General features: G+C 39.0%; 1 protein-coding gene across 6 annotated transcripts in view; it reads right to left on the minus strand.

Annotated features, from left to right (window-relative positions):
* Positions 1–15,228, minus strand: part of Znf638 (zinc finger protein 638) — a 102,085-nt gene that overhangs the window by 57,976 nt on the left and 28,881 nt on the right. For 3 of the 6 annotated variants that reach the window (XM_013114165.3, XM_013114162.3, XM_013114160.3), the window contains exon 2: positions 80–1,592. In XM_013114165.3, coding sequence (XP_012969619.3) covers positions 80–1,592 — 1,513 coding nt within the window. Of the gene's footprint in view, positions 1–79; positions 1,593–11,030; positions 11,166–15,228 lie in introns of those variants that run through there. The other 3 variants (XM_013114163.3, XM_013114164.2, XM_021227754.2) reach the window with 3 other exon arrangements.

The raw sequence follows: 15,228 nt of genomic DNA on the forward strand, positions 1-15,228 counted from the left end.
GCAGCAGCATACATAACAGAATTTAGAGAAAACCTGGACGCTGAGCATCATTGTACAGCAATCTTTTAAAAACACTCACCTTCAAATGACTACATTCTACGTTACACAGAGAACACAAATGTGGAAATATTCTTGGAGACGCTGCATAATAATCATTCATCATAGAAGGGGTTGGCAGTCTCTTCATTTTCTGGGCACCAGCTTGTGTAAACTTTGGTAGCCACGAAGCTTTCACAATCCCAAAGGGAGACCGAATGGGCAGGTCAGTCTCTGATTGGTAACTCTTTTTACTTCCTCTAGATCCAACATGTGCATCAGTTGAACTGATCACAGTCTTCTGTGGGATCCGCTCTTGCTGGCTTAAAGCTGAAATTAATTCAGATGAAAAGGATGGCTGGTTCACAGATGGAGGAATAAGAGACTGGCTCATTGTCTGGCTAACTGTTTGGTTAATAGACTGGCTGACAGATTTTACAGGTTCAAGGACTGACTGTCCTGAAATGTGTAAGCCTGACATCTTGTTTCCACTCTCAACTGGGAAAAAAGACTGACTGGAGGACTCACCAGTAAAGTCCATCTGACGAAACACATCTTCAACAGGAAACACAGAATTAGATATCACATTTGAAGAGGGAACAGTCGCAGAAATGTTCTGCTGTGACCGAAATTCATTCTTGACCTCATCAGTTGGAATTTCAGGATCATAAATACGTACTTCAAGTGGATCTTCTGTATAGCCATATTTGCTTGCATGCCCATAATCAATCACATTACTTGAAACTGCTTCTTTACCAAGTGTTTCCTTATTTCTGCTGTGAGAAGGTAAATTAGGTAATCGGCGCCCCACTTTTCGCATTCTTATATCCCTCAATATTAATGGCATATTTTCAGGAGTTAGCTGTTCGTCAGGATAGCGACTAAGTTCTTCTAGGTCTTCATTTGATAATCCGAAACTTGCTAAGATACTTGAGGCACTCTCCTTTGTATAGCGGCTCTGTACTTTAGGACTCTGCTCTGTAACCTGGGCTACAGAACTCTGTTTCACTCCCACTGGTGGAGTTATATGAGGCTCATCATCCCACCGACTACCATGAGGTTTCCCCTTCTTTTGTTGTGCTTCATGAAAATCCATTTTCTCTTTGGTTAATCTTGGATCAGTTCGGTGTTGAGTTACCTGAACATTCATTCTCTGTGGTCCCATGTTCTGATAAGATTCATGGCCAGGAAATCTGTGTGGAATTCCACGGGCTCTCCCTGCTGGGTAAAATCTTGGAAGACCCATAGATCCAGGCCTCATAAATGGTCCTGGAGGCCTCATCCCAGGAGGATTAGGTGCTCTCGGCCTTTGAAGTGGAAAGGTCCCTCGAGGATTAAACCTGGGTCTCGACATGGCTACTTTCAAGAATGCCTGATTTAATAAAGTATAAGGTGGTGCTGAACCATGTGAGGCAACGGCATTCAGCTGCTGAAGCGCCAACTGAGTCTTAATCTGAGCAAAGTGCAAAGGAGATGGGCCCAACAGAAGTGGGTTTGCAATGCCCAGGCTCAAGGAATTCACAAGTGGTGCGAAATTTTCCAAGAATAACACAAAGCTGAAAGTTAAAACACAAATATTAGATCATTTTAACTCAAACTACTTCATGAAGTGGGTTCTACAGCCAGAGTAAAACATTTTGAAATAAAGCCATGATACCATATTGCATTGCAAATATTTTACAAAGTTTTAAATTTTCCCCTAAAACTTTCTCTTCTTTTCCGAATCCAGAACACAAACCCCAAACCTCAAGCCAGAGTTCATGTATATTGCTGGGCACGACGTGGGGTGCTGGGTGCTGTCCTAGGTGCTGAGATGAAATTCACAAGTCCTTATACATAATCTTGAAAAAGACTGAGGATTTACTTTGTGGTTTTATACTGAAAAAAAAAGATGAAGGCATTAAAATTCTTAGAAATGCACACACACTTAGTATGTGTGTGATCAGACATAAGAAAACTGAAAGAACTATAACTTCTAAGTTTTATTTAGACTTATTTTTGTAGGACATTCTTCCTTGGAGTAAGCCTTCACATCTACTAAATTCCACACGGCAATTAAACTATACTTACATCCCTGTTATTGAACAGTTGTTTCAGGTAAAGTAAAATTGTGTCACCCCGAATCTAATTACCCCGAATCCTAATTAAGGGAGATGCAATAGCATGGAATTCCTTATAACACAGAACATAACATGTAACAAAACCAGTTGCACTGACCCTTCCATTGATGAGATACAGGCAAAATACATACATAACAATCATTAACTTTATAGGCAATGTCTATAAAGTGTTAGTTGCTGTTCTAAGCACTTTACATAGACTTACTCATTTAGTTCTTAAAACTTCCAGAGATATGCATAGTTTTACACTGAGAGATTAGGTAACATATAGACATGATGCTGGGATTTGCATTCAAATCAAACTCAGACTTAATTTAGCCCCACAATCCATGCGCATAACCACGAACAGATGTGAATAACTATCCTGCAGGTCTCAGACATTAAATTTGCTAAAAAGATGTTACTGTCCAAGTCCATATTGCTACAATTATCTAACCAACTTCAACTATCATTCAGGACCAAGGTCAGCAGCCATAGTGGGTGACTTTCCTCTTCCACATATTGAAAGACTTCTTGTTTTTTAATTTTTTTCCAAGTGTTTAATTACATACATGTAAGTACGAATGGCTGAGGAAGCTAGAAGCATCAGATAGCCCTGAACTAATTACAGGTGTTTATGAGCTGTGTGCTACGTGGGTGCTCGAAAAATCTGAATCATTTCTCTAGGCCCAATAGTTTTATAAAGTTCTGGGGATTAAACTCAAACCTTCATGCTTCATTTATGCTTGTTAGCTAAGATGAAAATATATTTGGGTGTTGGTTATAAAGTATTTTGTCATTAGTTCTGTTCTGTTGTGTCTCACAAAAGAGGCACAGTCACAATTTAAGTATCACAAGTGTGGCTTAGGTAAGTACTATGTTAGATGCCAAACTGCTAAAATGTATCACTTTTAAGGAAATGACCAAGCAAACACAACCATAAGCACTACTTGCCATCATTAAAAGTAATATTGACTTTGCTGCTACTTGAAAAAAATGGGTGAAAATCATGGCTTCAGATCTAAATTTAAAAACCAAAGATGGGGCTGGAGAGATGGCTCAGCAGTTAAGAGCACTTATGTGAGGCAGCTCAAAACACCTATAACTCCACCTTCAGAGGATCTGATGGCCTTTTCTGGCCTTTTCAAACACCTGTAGACATATGATACACACACACACACACACACACACACACACACACACAAATAGATCCTTAAAAGATTTTAAACCAAAGACTAACAAAGACTAATTGCTATCATGCAATGCTAGGGACAAATCACTGTAAGATCACATATTAAAAACTCCAAATACCGACAGCCTCCAAAACAATACAGAGAAACCCTGTCTCGTAAAAAAACAAAAAAAAAAAAAACTCCAAATATAAGTAATCTAATAGTATTCCCAGGAAAACAGGTTTTTAAAAAATAAGTAATTAGATAACTTCTTCATTTTTTTAGGAATACATATGCTATGTAAATGTATCTCCATGGCATAGCATTGATTATAAAAGGCACTCTCCTGAACACAGGCAGATATTCTCACCTATCTTGCTGTCCTTAATAAACACAGCACATTAGGATTGGGAAGATGGATCAGTAAGTACAAGGACCTGGATTTGATTCTCAAAGTTGGGTGTAGTCATGTACTGGGAAGACAAACAGGCAAATCTTTGGGGACTCATTGGTCAATCAGCTTAGCCTACTTGTTAAGTTCCAGATAAGTAAAAGACAAAGTCTCCAAAAAATAAAAATATTGGGCTGGGGAGATGACTCAATCATGCTAAGAGGGCTTATTACAGTGCACAAACACAGGGACCTGAGTTCAAATCCCCCAAACTCACAGTATTCCAGTGCTGCAGGGGAATAGAAAAAACAGAATAACTAGAACTTGCTGGCCATGGGCTTAACTCTAGGTTCAGTGAGACCCCACTTTACAGGAATAAGGTACAGGGTTATTAAACAGGGCACACAAAGGTAAACAACAACTGAAGAACATTCAAGACTGTTCTCTGACCTCCACACACACACACACACACACACACACGTGCACAAACATGTACATACAGACAGACAAGTAAATGGATTAGCTCAAGAGAAACTACCTGATCTAAGCTGGAATTTTAAAAAAATCATCCCTGTGATTACTTAGTCATAATTACAAATGAAAAAAGAGGTGAGGGCTGGAGAAATGGCTCAGAGGTTAAGAACACTGGCTGTTCTTCCAGAGGTCCTGAGTTCAATTCCCAGCAACCACATGGTGGCTCACAACCATCTGTAATGAAATCTGGTGCCCTCTTCTGGCCTGCAGGTGTACATGGAGGCAGAGTGCTGTATACATAATAAATAAAATCTTAAAAAAAAAAGAAAGAAAAAAGAGGTGAATGTTTATAAAACTCAAATGCTGCTGAGAACTGTATTTACCACCTTACTGAGAAAGCACAAGCACTAAAACAAGGCAAAGGCCCCACAATACAGGGAAGTAACACCAAAAGACAAACACTGAAGGTTTGGATGCCCAGCTGCAGTTGCTTCTGAGATGCAACTGCATCCTTGTCCAACCTTCAGGTTATATGCGTCTCTCATGTAGGATATGGGCCAAAATTGTTTCCATCTCCCTAAAGTGGGTTACAACATATTAAATTAAGAATACATAACTATGCCTTAAAGTGTCAAAAACAGTAAGCTACAAAAGAGTACATAGAGCAATGGTTCTCAACCTATGGGCCATAACCCTTTTGGCAAACAACAACCCTTTCACATGAATCATATGTCAGATATCCTATATATCAGATATTTAAATTACAACTCATAACAGTGGCAAAATAGCAATAAAAATAATTTATGGTTGGGGTCAACACAACATTAGGAACTGCATGCCTTAAAGGGCTGAAGCGTTAGGAAGGTTAGGAACCAATGATTATCTTTCTTTTGGAGACAGAATGACAGTATGAGAATGACAGTGAGAAATGGTAAATGTAACACTAAGAGGACATGGGAACATTTTAATTAGGACATCTTTTGTATGGTTTTGACATTAAGAGATGTGAAATTAAATAAGAATGGAAAGGAAAGGAAACCAAATGGCATAACCATATTTTATACAAATAACCACAATCCACTTAAGGAGAAAAATAAAACTAATCCAAGTAAGACAAAGATTCTACTATCAATGTAAATATGCTCGGTTTTGGTAGAGCTGAGGAGAAAAGAACAAGGTTTTATTCTTTTCAGTTTATTTTCTGTAATATGGATGAAACAATAGAGCCGAGGGAAAGAGAACAAAATTGTATTCTTTTAACGATTCCAAAAGAGTTTATTGTTTCTGAATTGAACAAACAAGTAAATGTTTTCATGGTGATGGGGACCAGAGTTCTCACTGTGGAAGACAAGATATACAAATAAGAAATGGGAGGAAGCAAGAATGAACTGAACAGTAATAAAGTACAAAACACTGGCATCTATGCCAATAAATTAACTAATGGAAGAGAAGAGAAAGCTCTTCTTGAGTGCTGAGCACCAAGGAGAAGGTAGAATAGGAAAAGTCATCATTTTTAAACTATCAGAGAATAGGAAAAGTCATCATTTTTAAACTATCAGTAAAAAATATCTTAGATAAGAATCTGCACAAGTGTTATACCTAGAATGGGTGGGTGATGTGCAGGACATTTCTGTTTTCAAATGTCTCTCCAGCAAACAAGCTAGCCAACATATGTTAAAACAGCATCACCCATGAAGGGTTGATGAATATATACACAAGTCAGATCTGACGCATATCATCACTAGGCTTAGTCAATAATACCAGACCAATCCAAAATGAGAAATAGTTTATGAAAACATTCCAGATTAAACAAGTGTAAAGTAGACATGACAACTACATGCAGTATCTGGCCCTAGACGGATCCTACACTTCAGGGGGGAAAAAGTCTATAAAGAACACTAATGGGTGAAGCCACAAACCAGATTACTGACTAAGGAATGTTATCAGTTAAATTTACTAACATTGGTAACCATACTATAAAACACCTTATCCCTACAATATACAGTAGATAAAAGAACACAATGTACAAAATTCATTGTCAAATAGTGAGAGAAGAGAATCCATTTTCCTGTCACTCAGCGCTTAAATTCACTCAAAATTAATGATCCAACATTTTATATGTCCACCACAAAACCATATATAACTTAATTGTATCCTAGGTAAAAATGATTACAAACAAATAAAACATGAGGCAGGCAAATTGCAATATAATAAAGAACATTAGCTGCAAATTTTTATTAGGCCCTTCTTTTTCTACATCATGTACTCTCCCAAACTACTATTAGTCAGCCAATTACAAAATCCATAATAATCTAATCTTTGGGGAAATTTCTACTGATTTGAACATACCCTCCCAGGCTAGGAGGAGTGCCAATGACTGATTTCATACAAAATTGGTTCACTCCCTAAGTAAAACTTAACACTATCAACTAACTTTAGAGAGGCAGCACAGAAAAATGTCTAAAAACTTAGATGCTAACAAAAGAACTTCGATCATATATATACTCAATGTTTTCATTCTGATTCTGTTTATTAACAAACGTGGCACTAAGAAAGCTGAGTGCAATTTGATATGAATTTAAAAAAATATTTAAAGATGGCTCAGCAAGCAAGTGCCCTTGCTGTTTTTTGCAGAGGACCCAGGTTTGGTTCCCAGCACCCATATGGTGGCTTAGAACTGTCAGTATCTCTAATTCCAGGGGACCCAATGCTCTCTTCTGGCCCCCTCAGGCACTGCACACACGGTGCACAAACATACATTCAGTCAAATCATTCATATACAGAAATAAAATTTTAAAATATGCTGTGAAAATCAATTAACATTATAACTCCTGGCATGCAACAGGTACTCAACATTAAGTAAGCAAACAAAAAACTTTTAAGCAGATAGGTGTTCTTTTATTAAGCTTTTACTAAGATACAGGCAACTCCTGAAAACACTATATTAGAAACAGTAGTTGAACACTCCTACTTTTCCCTCAATAATTCATAAACTGAGATCTAGCAGTTCCTGTGTAATACATTGTTATTCATTTGGGCGTGGGGTATGTAGGTGTCATGCTATTTAAGTGGACATCTGAGGACAACTTGGGGGACTATATATCTCTAACATGTGGGGCCTGGGGGTCAAACAGACTTGGCAGCAAACAATTTTACCCACTAAGTAAGCATTTAAAGTTACATCAAAATGCACAGATTCAGCTGGGCAGGCGCATCTCTGTGAGATCCAGGACAGGCTCCAAAGCTACACAGAGAAACCCTGTTGGAGGTGTGGGGACAGATTCAAATGTTGATGAGGCAGGGCATTACTTATCTATTATTTAATGTATAAGAAACAGTGTTTCTTAGATAAATTAAAAAGTAGCTGAGGAACTTATAATTGGACTTGAGAGATATACCAAGCAATCATAAAAATAAACTGCTCTGGTTACAAATCTTATTTGGATCCTGACTTCAAAAAATTTAAATAGTGGTAGAGGAAAATTTCAATACTGTGTGAATTGCTGATTAAGAAATTATTATTAACCAATAAACATCTATTAGTATTTGTTACTAATGATTTTATATAAGCAATTTACCTCCTAAATATTTTAGAAAAAATTTTGACTGAGATGCTGGAACTGATATTAGACTTGCTTGACCCAGATGTGGTTGCTCAAGCCTTTAATGCCAGCATAAGGAGGCAGAGGTAGGCAGACCTCTGTGAGTTCAAGGCCAGTTTAGTCTACACAAAAGTTCCAGGACAGTCAGGGTTACAAAGAGAGGCTCTGACTGTCTCGATAGATAGATAGATAGATAGATAGATAGATAGATAGATAGATAGATAGATAGATAGATAAGCAAACAAGTAAGACTTGCTTAAAATGAGGTAGAGAGAAGAAATTTCACAAGACTGACCATTTGTTACCAATTACTGAAGGTGGATGATAAGTTACACGGGTAAGTCATTTAATTCTTTTTATTTGCGGTGTTTAATTTTTATGTAATAAACAAACTAATCTGGTGGCAGGCATTTGTAGGCAAACATTTGGGAGGCAGAAGGACCTAAAGTTTGAAGCCAGTCTGAGCTATATCGCAAGACCCTGTTTTAAAATACAAAAATAAAATTGAAAAAAAAATTAGCAATTTTCACTAAGCAGAGACAATTTAAAAAGCTATTTGCAAGTATAATAAAAGAAAAACTATGAAAATAAAAATATAAAGACTTAATAAAGGACTGGAACATAAATCAGAGGTTAGTTTCTAAGTACTGAAAAATAATCAAAATACATATGACCCAAGATAATCACTAAGATCTTATCAATCCAAACTTATTATTCTTGATCCTCATGGAACCCATGTAATTCTATACCTCACTGCCTCTCATTCTTTCCACTATTCTCTTCTGGGTTTTCTATATATTTTCCTCTCATTTGCACTTTCAACTACAAATTTCAAATGGAAGAACAATAAAAACAATAAAGTTGGATATAAATGAGGCTTATTTAGTCACAGCAACTTTTTTTCTTTTGCTGATCTCTAAACTATCTAAACTATCAAATTTCAATATTCATTAGCTTCTGTTTCCTTGAAAAACAGCCCAAACTGTGTTACAGGGTACCTAAATATTAGAAGTACTCTTCCTAAAAAGTATAGCTTTCATTAAGAAACGGAACAGACTTATTCGAACCTTAATCAATGGCAAGGCACAGTGAATTAAGCACCCAGGCTCTGGCACCTATAAACTGAATCTATATATTCAACACTGGAGTAACACAACTGTTTAATTATTATTACAAAGCAGGCTCACGCCTGTAATCCCAGCACTTGGAGTTATTACCCCGCCTCTGCCTCCAAATTCAAGGCCACCCTGATCTGATCTACACAGTGAGTTCTAGGCTAGTCTGCACTACCCAGTGAGAACTTGTAAAATTAAAAAAAAGTAAAACTATTACAATAGATTCTAGTAAGTGAAATAAAAGGAATATATAAACTACAGATGCAAAACATTTTCAAGTTTGATAATTTTCAATTCTATTAATTTAACCTAAATTCCTTTTTTAGTTAAAAGGGAGTATCTACAGGCTGCAATTTATCAGAAGATGTTACCTAGTCAAGCTAAATTTTGAAATAAGTACAACTGAAATTCATTAAGAAGCATCTATGGATAGGAGCATTCCATACTTCATCTCAGTGGTCACTCATAAAAAGAAATCCCAAGCAGTAAGCAGTGTTACTTTACAAATAAGAAAACAAAAGTTTAGAAAGACTAAAACAACTGAGTCACAAATAATAGTAAGAGAAAAGGGGATTCAAATCCAAAACCTATGGTTCAAAACTTATTCTCTCTCCATTTTTGTCTATTACATAAAAATTAAAATTTCAAAAAATCCTTAAAAAACTCTGAAGACATCCAGAAAGTAGGAGCTGTGAGAACCTTATTTTAGAACTAGATTTATGACACAAGCACACTCCATAAACAAATACAAATACTAAAATATAATCAATATACAAGGTAATACATGTGTGTCAAATGAATACATTTTTGAAAACCAGTTCATCAAAACAAATGAAGGAGACTTTTGTAATTTCTTTCATCTGTTTTATCTTTACCTATTGGTTTCAACACAACTGACAAGACAAGAAATGGCCTAGCATATTTACTGTATCACATTTTGGATTCCACATATCTGAAAGCACACATTACAGAATATGGGCATATAAAAGTCAAATTTTATAAAGCAGAATGCAATAAGTCCATTAACTCTAAACTGTATAATCATTAACATTTTGAAGAATCGCAATAAACAAGTTTATTTTTCTGTGTTAACATCCTTATATTAATTTTTCTTGAATCTTTTTCAAGTTTGTGATTTTAAACTTCTAAACTGAAGCAGTAAACACAACTTCCTTGAAAACCGAGTTAACCCTTCAAACAAAATGACGGGGGTGGGGTAGTGATTTTGTGTGTGTGTGCGCACAATTTCAAAACTGATTAGGAAAGATGAATCCGCAAGGTCGGGTGGATCCTGGTGACAAGCTTTTTCCTTTTTTCTTCAGAACTTTTCACGCTGAGTATTCCTTCCAGAATCCCCAAACTGCCAACGGGTAATTTTAATACTAAATAGCTCGAGGCTACAATCATTGTCTAGCTCAAAGATTTTGTAATACTGTGACTCCCTCGCAGGCAATTACTTCACACAACAAAGGATGCCTGAAAAATCCTCGGGGATGAGAGTCAGTGGTTTAGGTATCTTCTCTTGAACAAAACAGGCCCAAGCTACAAACCACGCCAACACAGGCAGCTATCCCTGACGTGCGGTGTTCACGACTCGTCTAAGAACGTGGAAGTGTCACCGCCATTTACGACATCCCAGAGCCGACATTCTCGGCTTCGGTGCTCACCGGAGCGCTGGGCCCGCAACCCTCGCACGCCCCCACCCCAGCCCCCAGCGAGGACGCTCTTCCAGCAGGGCTGGGGGCGCACGCGAATCACAGGGGCTCCGAAAGGCGCTGGGGCGCGCGGCGGCCTCCCCGCCCCGGCTCGCTGTCAGGCCTGAGGAGCGGCAGAACCACGGCGCAAAGGAAGGGGCGACCGGACCTCCCCGAGGGACCGCCCGCTCCTCCGCAGGGCGGCAGCATCTGCCGGCTGCGCCCAGCGGCACTGCGGCGCGACGGCACGGTCGGCGAGGGGCGAGGGGAACAGGCCAGGGCCGAGGCCCACCCAGGGGTCCCTCAGCTCCGCCTGCCCCCGCCGCCGCCATTTTGTGCGCAGCCGCTGCGACACATACAATAGTCGACCGCGACCTCACAGGGACGGGCCTGCGCGCCAGGCCTCTGCCTTCCAGCCCACGGCTCCCCGCAAGGCAGCGGTCCTACCTATGCCTACCGACTAACAGCTGGATCCCATCCGTGCCCCACACGGTTTAGTACTCGGCCTCCAGTCACGACGACGAAGCAGCTACCGCCTCCATAGGACTCCACGCATGCGCACTTTCGCCTAGCGCCCTTGTCCTCTCACCGCGCCTGCGTGCCTCGGGCACGGCGTTCGCTGGAGACGCTCTCAGGGGCAGGGCCGCCCTCGGCCAGAAGGGGGCGATACCCTGCTGTGGCTGCCCCTACAGCTGGGTATCATTTAGGTCTTCGACCCTGCAAACCACGCTGGTCTTATATGACCTCCTCTCTGCCATGAAGTCTTCCCTGATCACTATTCGCTCAGTATCACAAAGTAACGTTCACGTCGAACTTATTAGTATCATAATTTAAATGTGGTAGTTATTTCCAGCCTTCATCTCTCATCTTTTTTTTTTTTTTTAAAGACATGTCTCACTATGTAGCCCTGGCTGGTCTGGAACTCCCTATGTAGACTAGGCTGGCTTCAAACTCAACTTGGATTTCACCTGCCTCTGCATTCCAAGTGTTGGAATTAAAGAAGTGTGCCACCAACACGGCATTTATCTCCCACCTTTTAAAATGGGAAATTAGAATAGAAGGAAAGCTTACTGAGTTAAAAGCCTAACATTGGAAATCCTCTTGTGTAATTTCACAATTCAAACAAACAAGCAAACAAAAAACTACCTGGGTGGTAAATATTTATAATCTTAATTTTATCCATGAAAAATTTTGGGTTAAGAAAAAATTTTTTAACTGTTTCTTCAATGCCCTTTCTTCTCAAGTTGATTCAATTATGCCAATGCAAACAGTCAGTCATTGAAAAAAAGTAAGGTAAAATTCAACCCTTGTCAACTAGGTAACACTACCTACTTTGAGACTTTCACTTCTGTATTACAGACCACATAATTCACATCAAAACAAGCATAGGAAGCCTGGCATGGTGGTGAACACGCTTAATCCCAGCTGAGAAGTCAGAGGCAGGTGAATCTCTGGCTAACCTGGATCTATACAGTGAGTGAGCTCCTGGATAGCCAAAGCTATTATACAATTAGATCCTATCTCAAATGCCAGCCTAGTGATAGGGTAAGTAAGACACTGCTTCAAACAAAGAATCAAGAATTTCTTAAATACCCTTTTCTCATATCTACTGTCTCTTATCAGAAGATAATTCTTTTAAAAAATAACATATTTTTTGTCAGGCATGGTGGCACATGCCTTTAATCCCAGCACTTGGGAGTCAGAAGCAGCCAGATCTCAGTGAGTTTGAGGCCAGCCTGGTCTACAGAGTGAGTTCCAGGACAGTCAGGACTGTTACACAGAGAAACCCTGTCTCGAAAAACAAAACAAAATTATTATTATTATTACTACTACTACTACTAATTTTGTATATGTGTGGATCTAGGAGTAGGGATATTATACTCATGCCTGCAGATGCCTGAGGAGCCTAGAGACATCACATCTTTCTGCAGCTATAGTTACAGGTAGTTATAAACTATCTGATATGCGTACTGGGAATTCAACTTGAATCCTCCAGAAGAACAGAAGTACACACTCTAAACCACTGAACCATCTCTCTGTCCCAGAAGATAATACAAAGAATATATATCTTCCTTGGTGTGTTGATGGTATAAAGGTGTGCATAGTTGCCTTTCAAAGAATATTTATCTTTTGTTAAATGTTGCATTTAGTTTAACTCCTTTAATATTCTGTCTCTGCCATTATAAACTTTAAATGTTCATACAATCAAATCTATCATTTTTCCTTCATGACTTCTGATTTTTCTTTAGAATCTAGGAAGCCTCACTCTATACATTATGTGGTGGTGTGAATAAGAATGGCCCCCAAAGACTCATATATTTAAATACTTAGTCATCAGGGAGTAAGTAGCCCTATTTAAGAAGGATTAAGAGTTGTGTCACAGGAGAGTGGACTTTGAGGTTTCAAAAGACGATATCAAGAGGAGCATGTCTTACTTTTCCTCTCTGCCTATGAGACCTTGGGTGACTGTCCAGGTAGCCTGCTGTTTCTGTCTTTGCTTGCACCTTTAGGAAGTCACACACTTGTACTTTCTGCCTACCCTAGTAATATTATTTTCCTTCTCAGGTCTTTGATGAGGTTGAAGACTAGACAATCACAGCTAATATCCTCTCTTATCTTAGAAAATACTAGGTATAAGATTTAGACTTTCCAGATTAGGACAACAATTGGAGTAACCTCTGTTATATGCTATTACCCTGAAACTGAACATGTAGAATGTGTCTATTGCTCAATGTTGCTCTTGCTGGTTGTGGGACTTAACTTGTGTATGGTTACCTTACCTTCTCCTGGAATATACTTGACATTTGTTATTGTATAGTTTTTGTATCAGTTATCAATGTTATTTGTTATCATTGTATATAATTTTTAGACAAAAAGGGGAATTATAGTGGCATCTTGCCTTGCCAGTGAACTTGTAGTAGTGGCCACACCCTTTGGGCATGGCTTCAGGTGCGGACCTGACCCCTATATGGGGTTGGAGCTGTAGGCATGCACTCTCTTAGGTCTCTGAGAGCATCGGAAGGGCAGAGACTGCATCTTCTGGAGCAGGAAGAACAGCGGTTACTTACTCTTATCTGTAAGTTCTTCCCTAATAAAACACCTATTTGTCATTTATCTTGGATCTGGTAAACACATTAAAACCCCCACTTTCACTGTCTATGGATCAGGATGTGCCTTTCAGCTACTGCTTCAACCACTACCTGTGTGCCTTCATGATCACTTCCATGATAATGGATAACCCGCTGAAACTGTAAGCAAGTACCACCCCCACGCCCAGTTGAATGTCCTGCATGGTGTCTTTTCATGGCAATAGAACAGTGGCTAAAACTGAAGCTGGAACTAGGAACTAGAGAATTACTGAGACAAGACTGACCATACTGCTTGTTAGGTGAGTATGTATAAGTTTGGGATTTTGAACAATAAAAAAGTGGTTAGATGCTTTAAAGGGCTATACTAGTAGGATCATGGAAAACAGTGCTGAATGCAATTCGAACTGGGGGGCGGGGCAGTTCAAGAAGTTCCAGAGAGGAAGAATTTTAGTAAGTGTTCTAGAGATCATTCTTGTGATATTCTGGCATGCTTTTTGCCCTTGTCCTAAAAATCTGTCTAAGACTAAACTGGAAAGTTTTGAATTAATGATACTCTTACAAAGTATCTTTATTATAATTTGTGTAGGAGGGCCCTACCCACTACTATAAACAGTACCATCCCTGGGAAGGTGGTCCTGGACAATATAAGAAAGCTAGCTAAGCCATGAGCAAGCCAGCGAGCAGTTATTCCATGGTTCCTTTCTCCAAATTCATGCCTTCAAGTTCTTACTTTGACATCTCTCCTTGATGAATCCTGACTTGGAAGTGTAAGAGTAATAAAACCTTCAAGTTTCTTTTGGTCATGGTGTTTGATCACAGCAACAGAATGCAAAGTAGAACACCATTACAATTTTCTCATCTATACTTAAATATTTAATCAATGTAACATTTTTGAGATAAGATCTAGCTTCATTTTCTTACAAATGAATAACAAGAATTTCAAGTATTAAGAGCAAATCATCCTCATAACTGACTCATATCTTCCCTTTAAATAAATAAATAGTCTTCCCCTGGGCTCCATATTCTGAACCACACCAACAGAAGACTTCTGCTTTACTGGAGTCCAGGCATGATTAGGGACCCCAGGTAAGACACCACCCATTAACATTCCTTAAAGCCCACACAACAGCCCCAAATTGAACCCCTCCCCTGGGTTCCATATTCCAGCCCACAATTTAAGAAGATTTTTGATTTACTGGAGGCCACACCAGTACTAGGGACACCAGAGACCAAGCTGGCACCCAAAACCCCAGAGATCCCATAGGTACTTGGAAACCTAGATGCAGCATTAACACCTAAAACACCAGAGGTCACACAAAAGGCAAAAACATCAGTAGAGATACCTACCCTACTGGACCTCAATACTCACTGGTCACCAGAACCACAGTCCACTCAGTCCACAAAACAAGACAGGAAACAAAAACCAAAGTAAAAAACATCCAAAACATCTGTATAACAAAATAAACTAAAAAAATCAGCACATAAACCTATAACCTCAAATCCAAAACGACTAGACCACAGCATAAAGACACAATTAACAACAGCCATGGTACTAT

Source organism: Mesocricetus auratus, unplaced genomic scaffold, assembly GCF_017639785.1.
Source record: "Mesocricetus auratus isolate SY011 unplaced genomic scaffold, BCM_Maur_2.0 Super-Scaffold_100676, whole genome shotgun sequence".
NCBI classification, from domain to species: domain Eukaryota; kingdom Metazoa; phylum Chordata; class Mammalia; order Rodentia; family Cricetidae; genus Mesocricetus; species Mesocricetus auratus.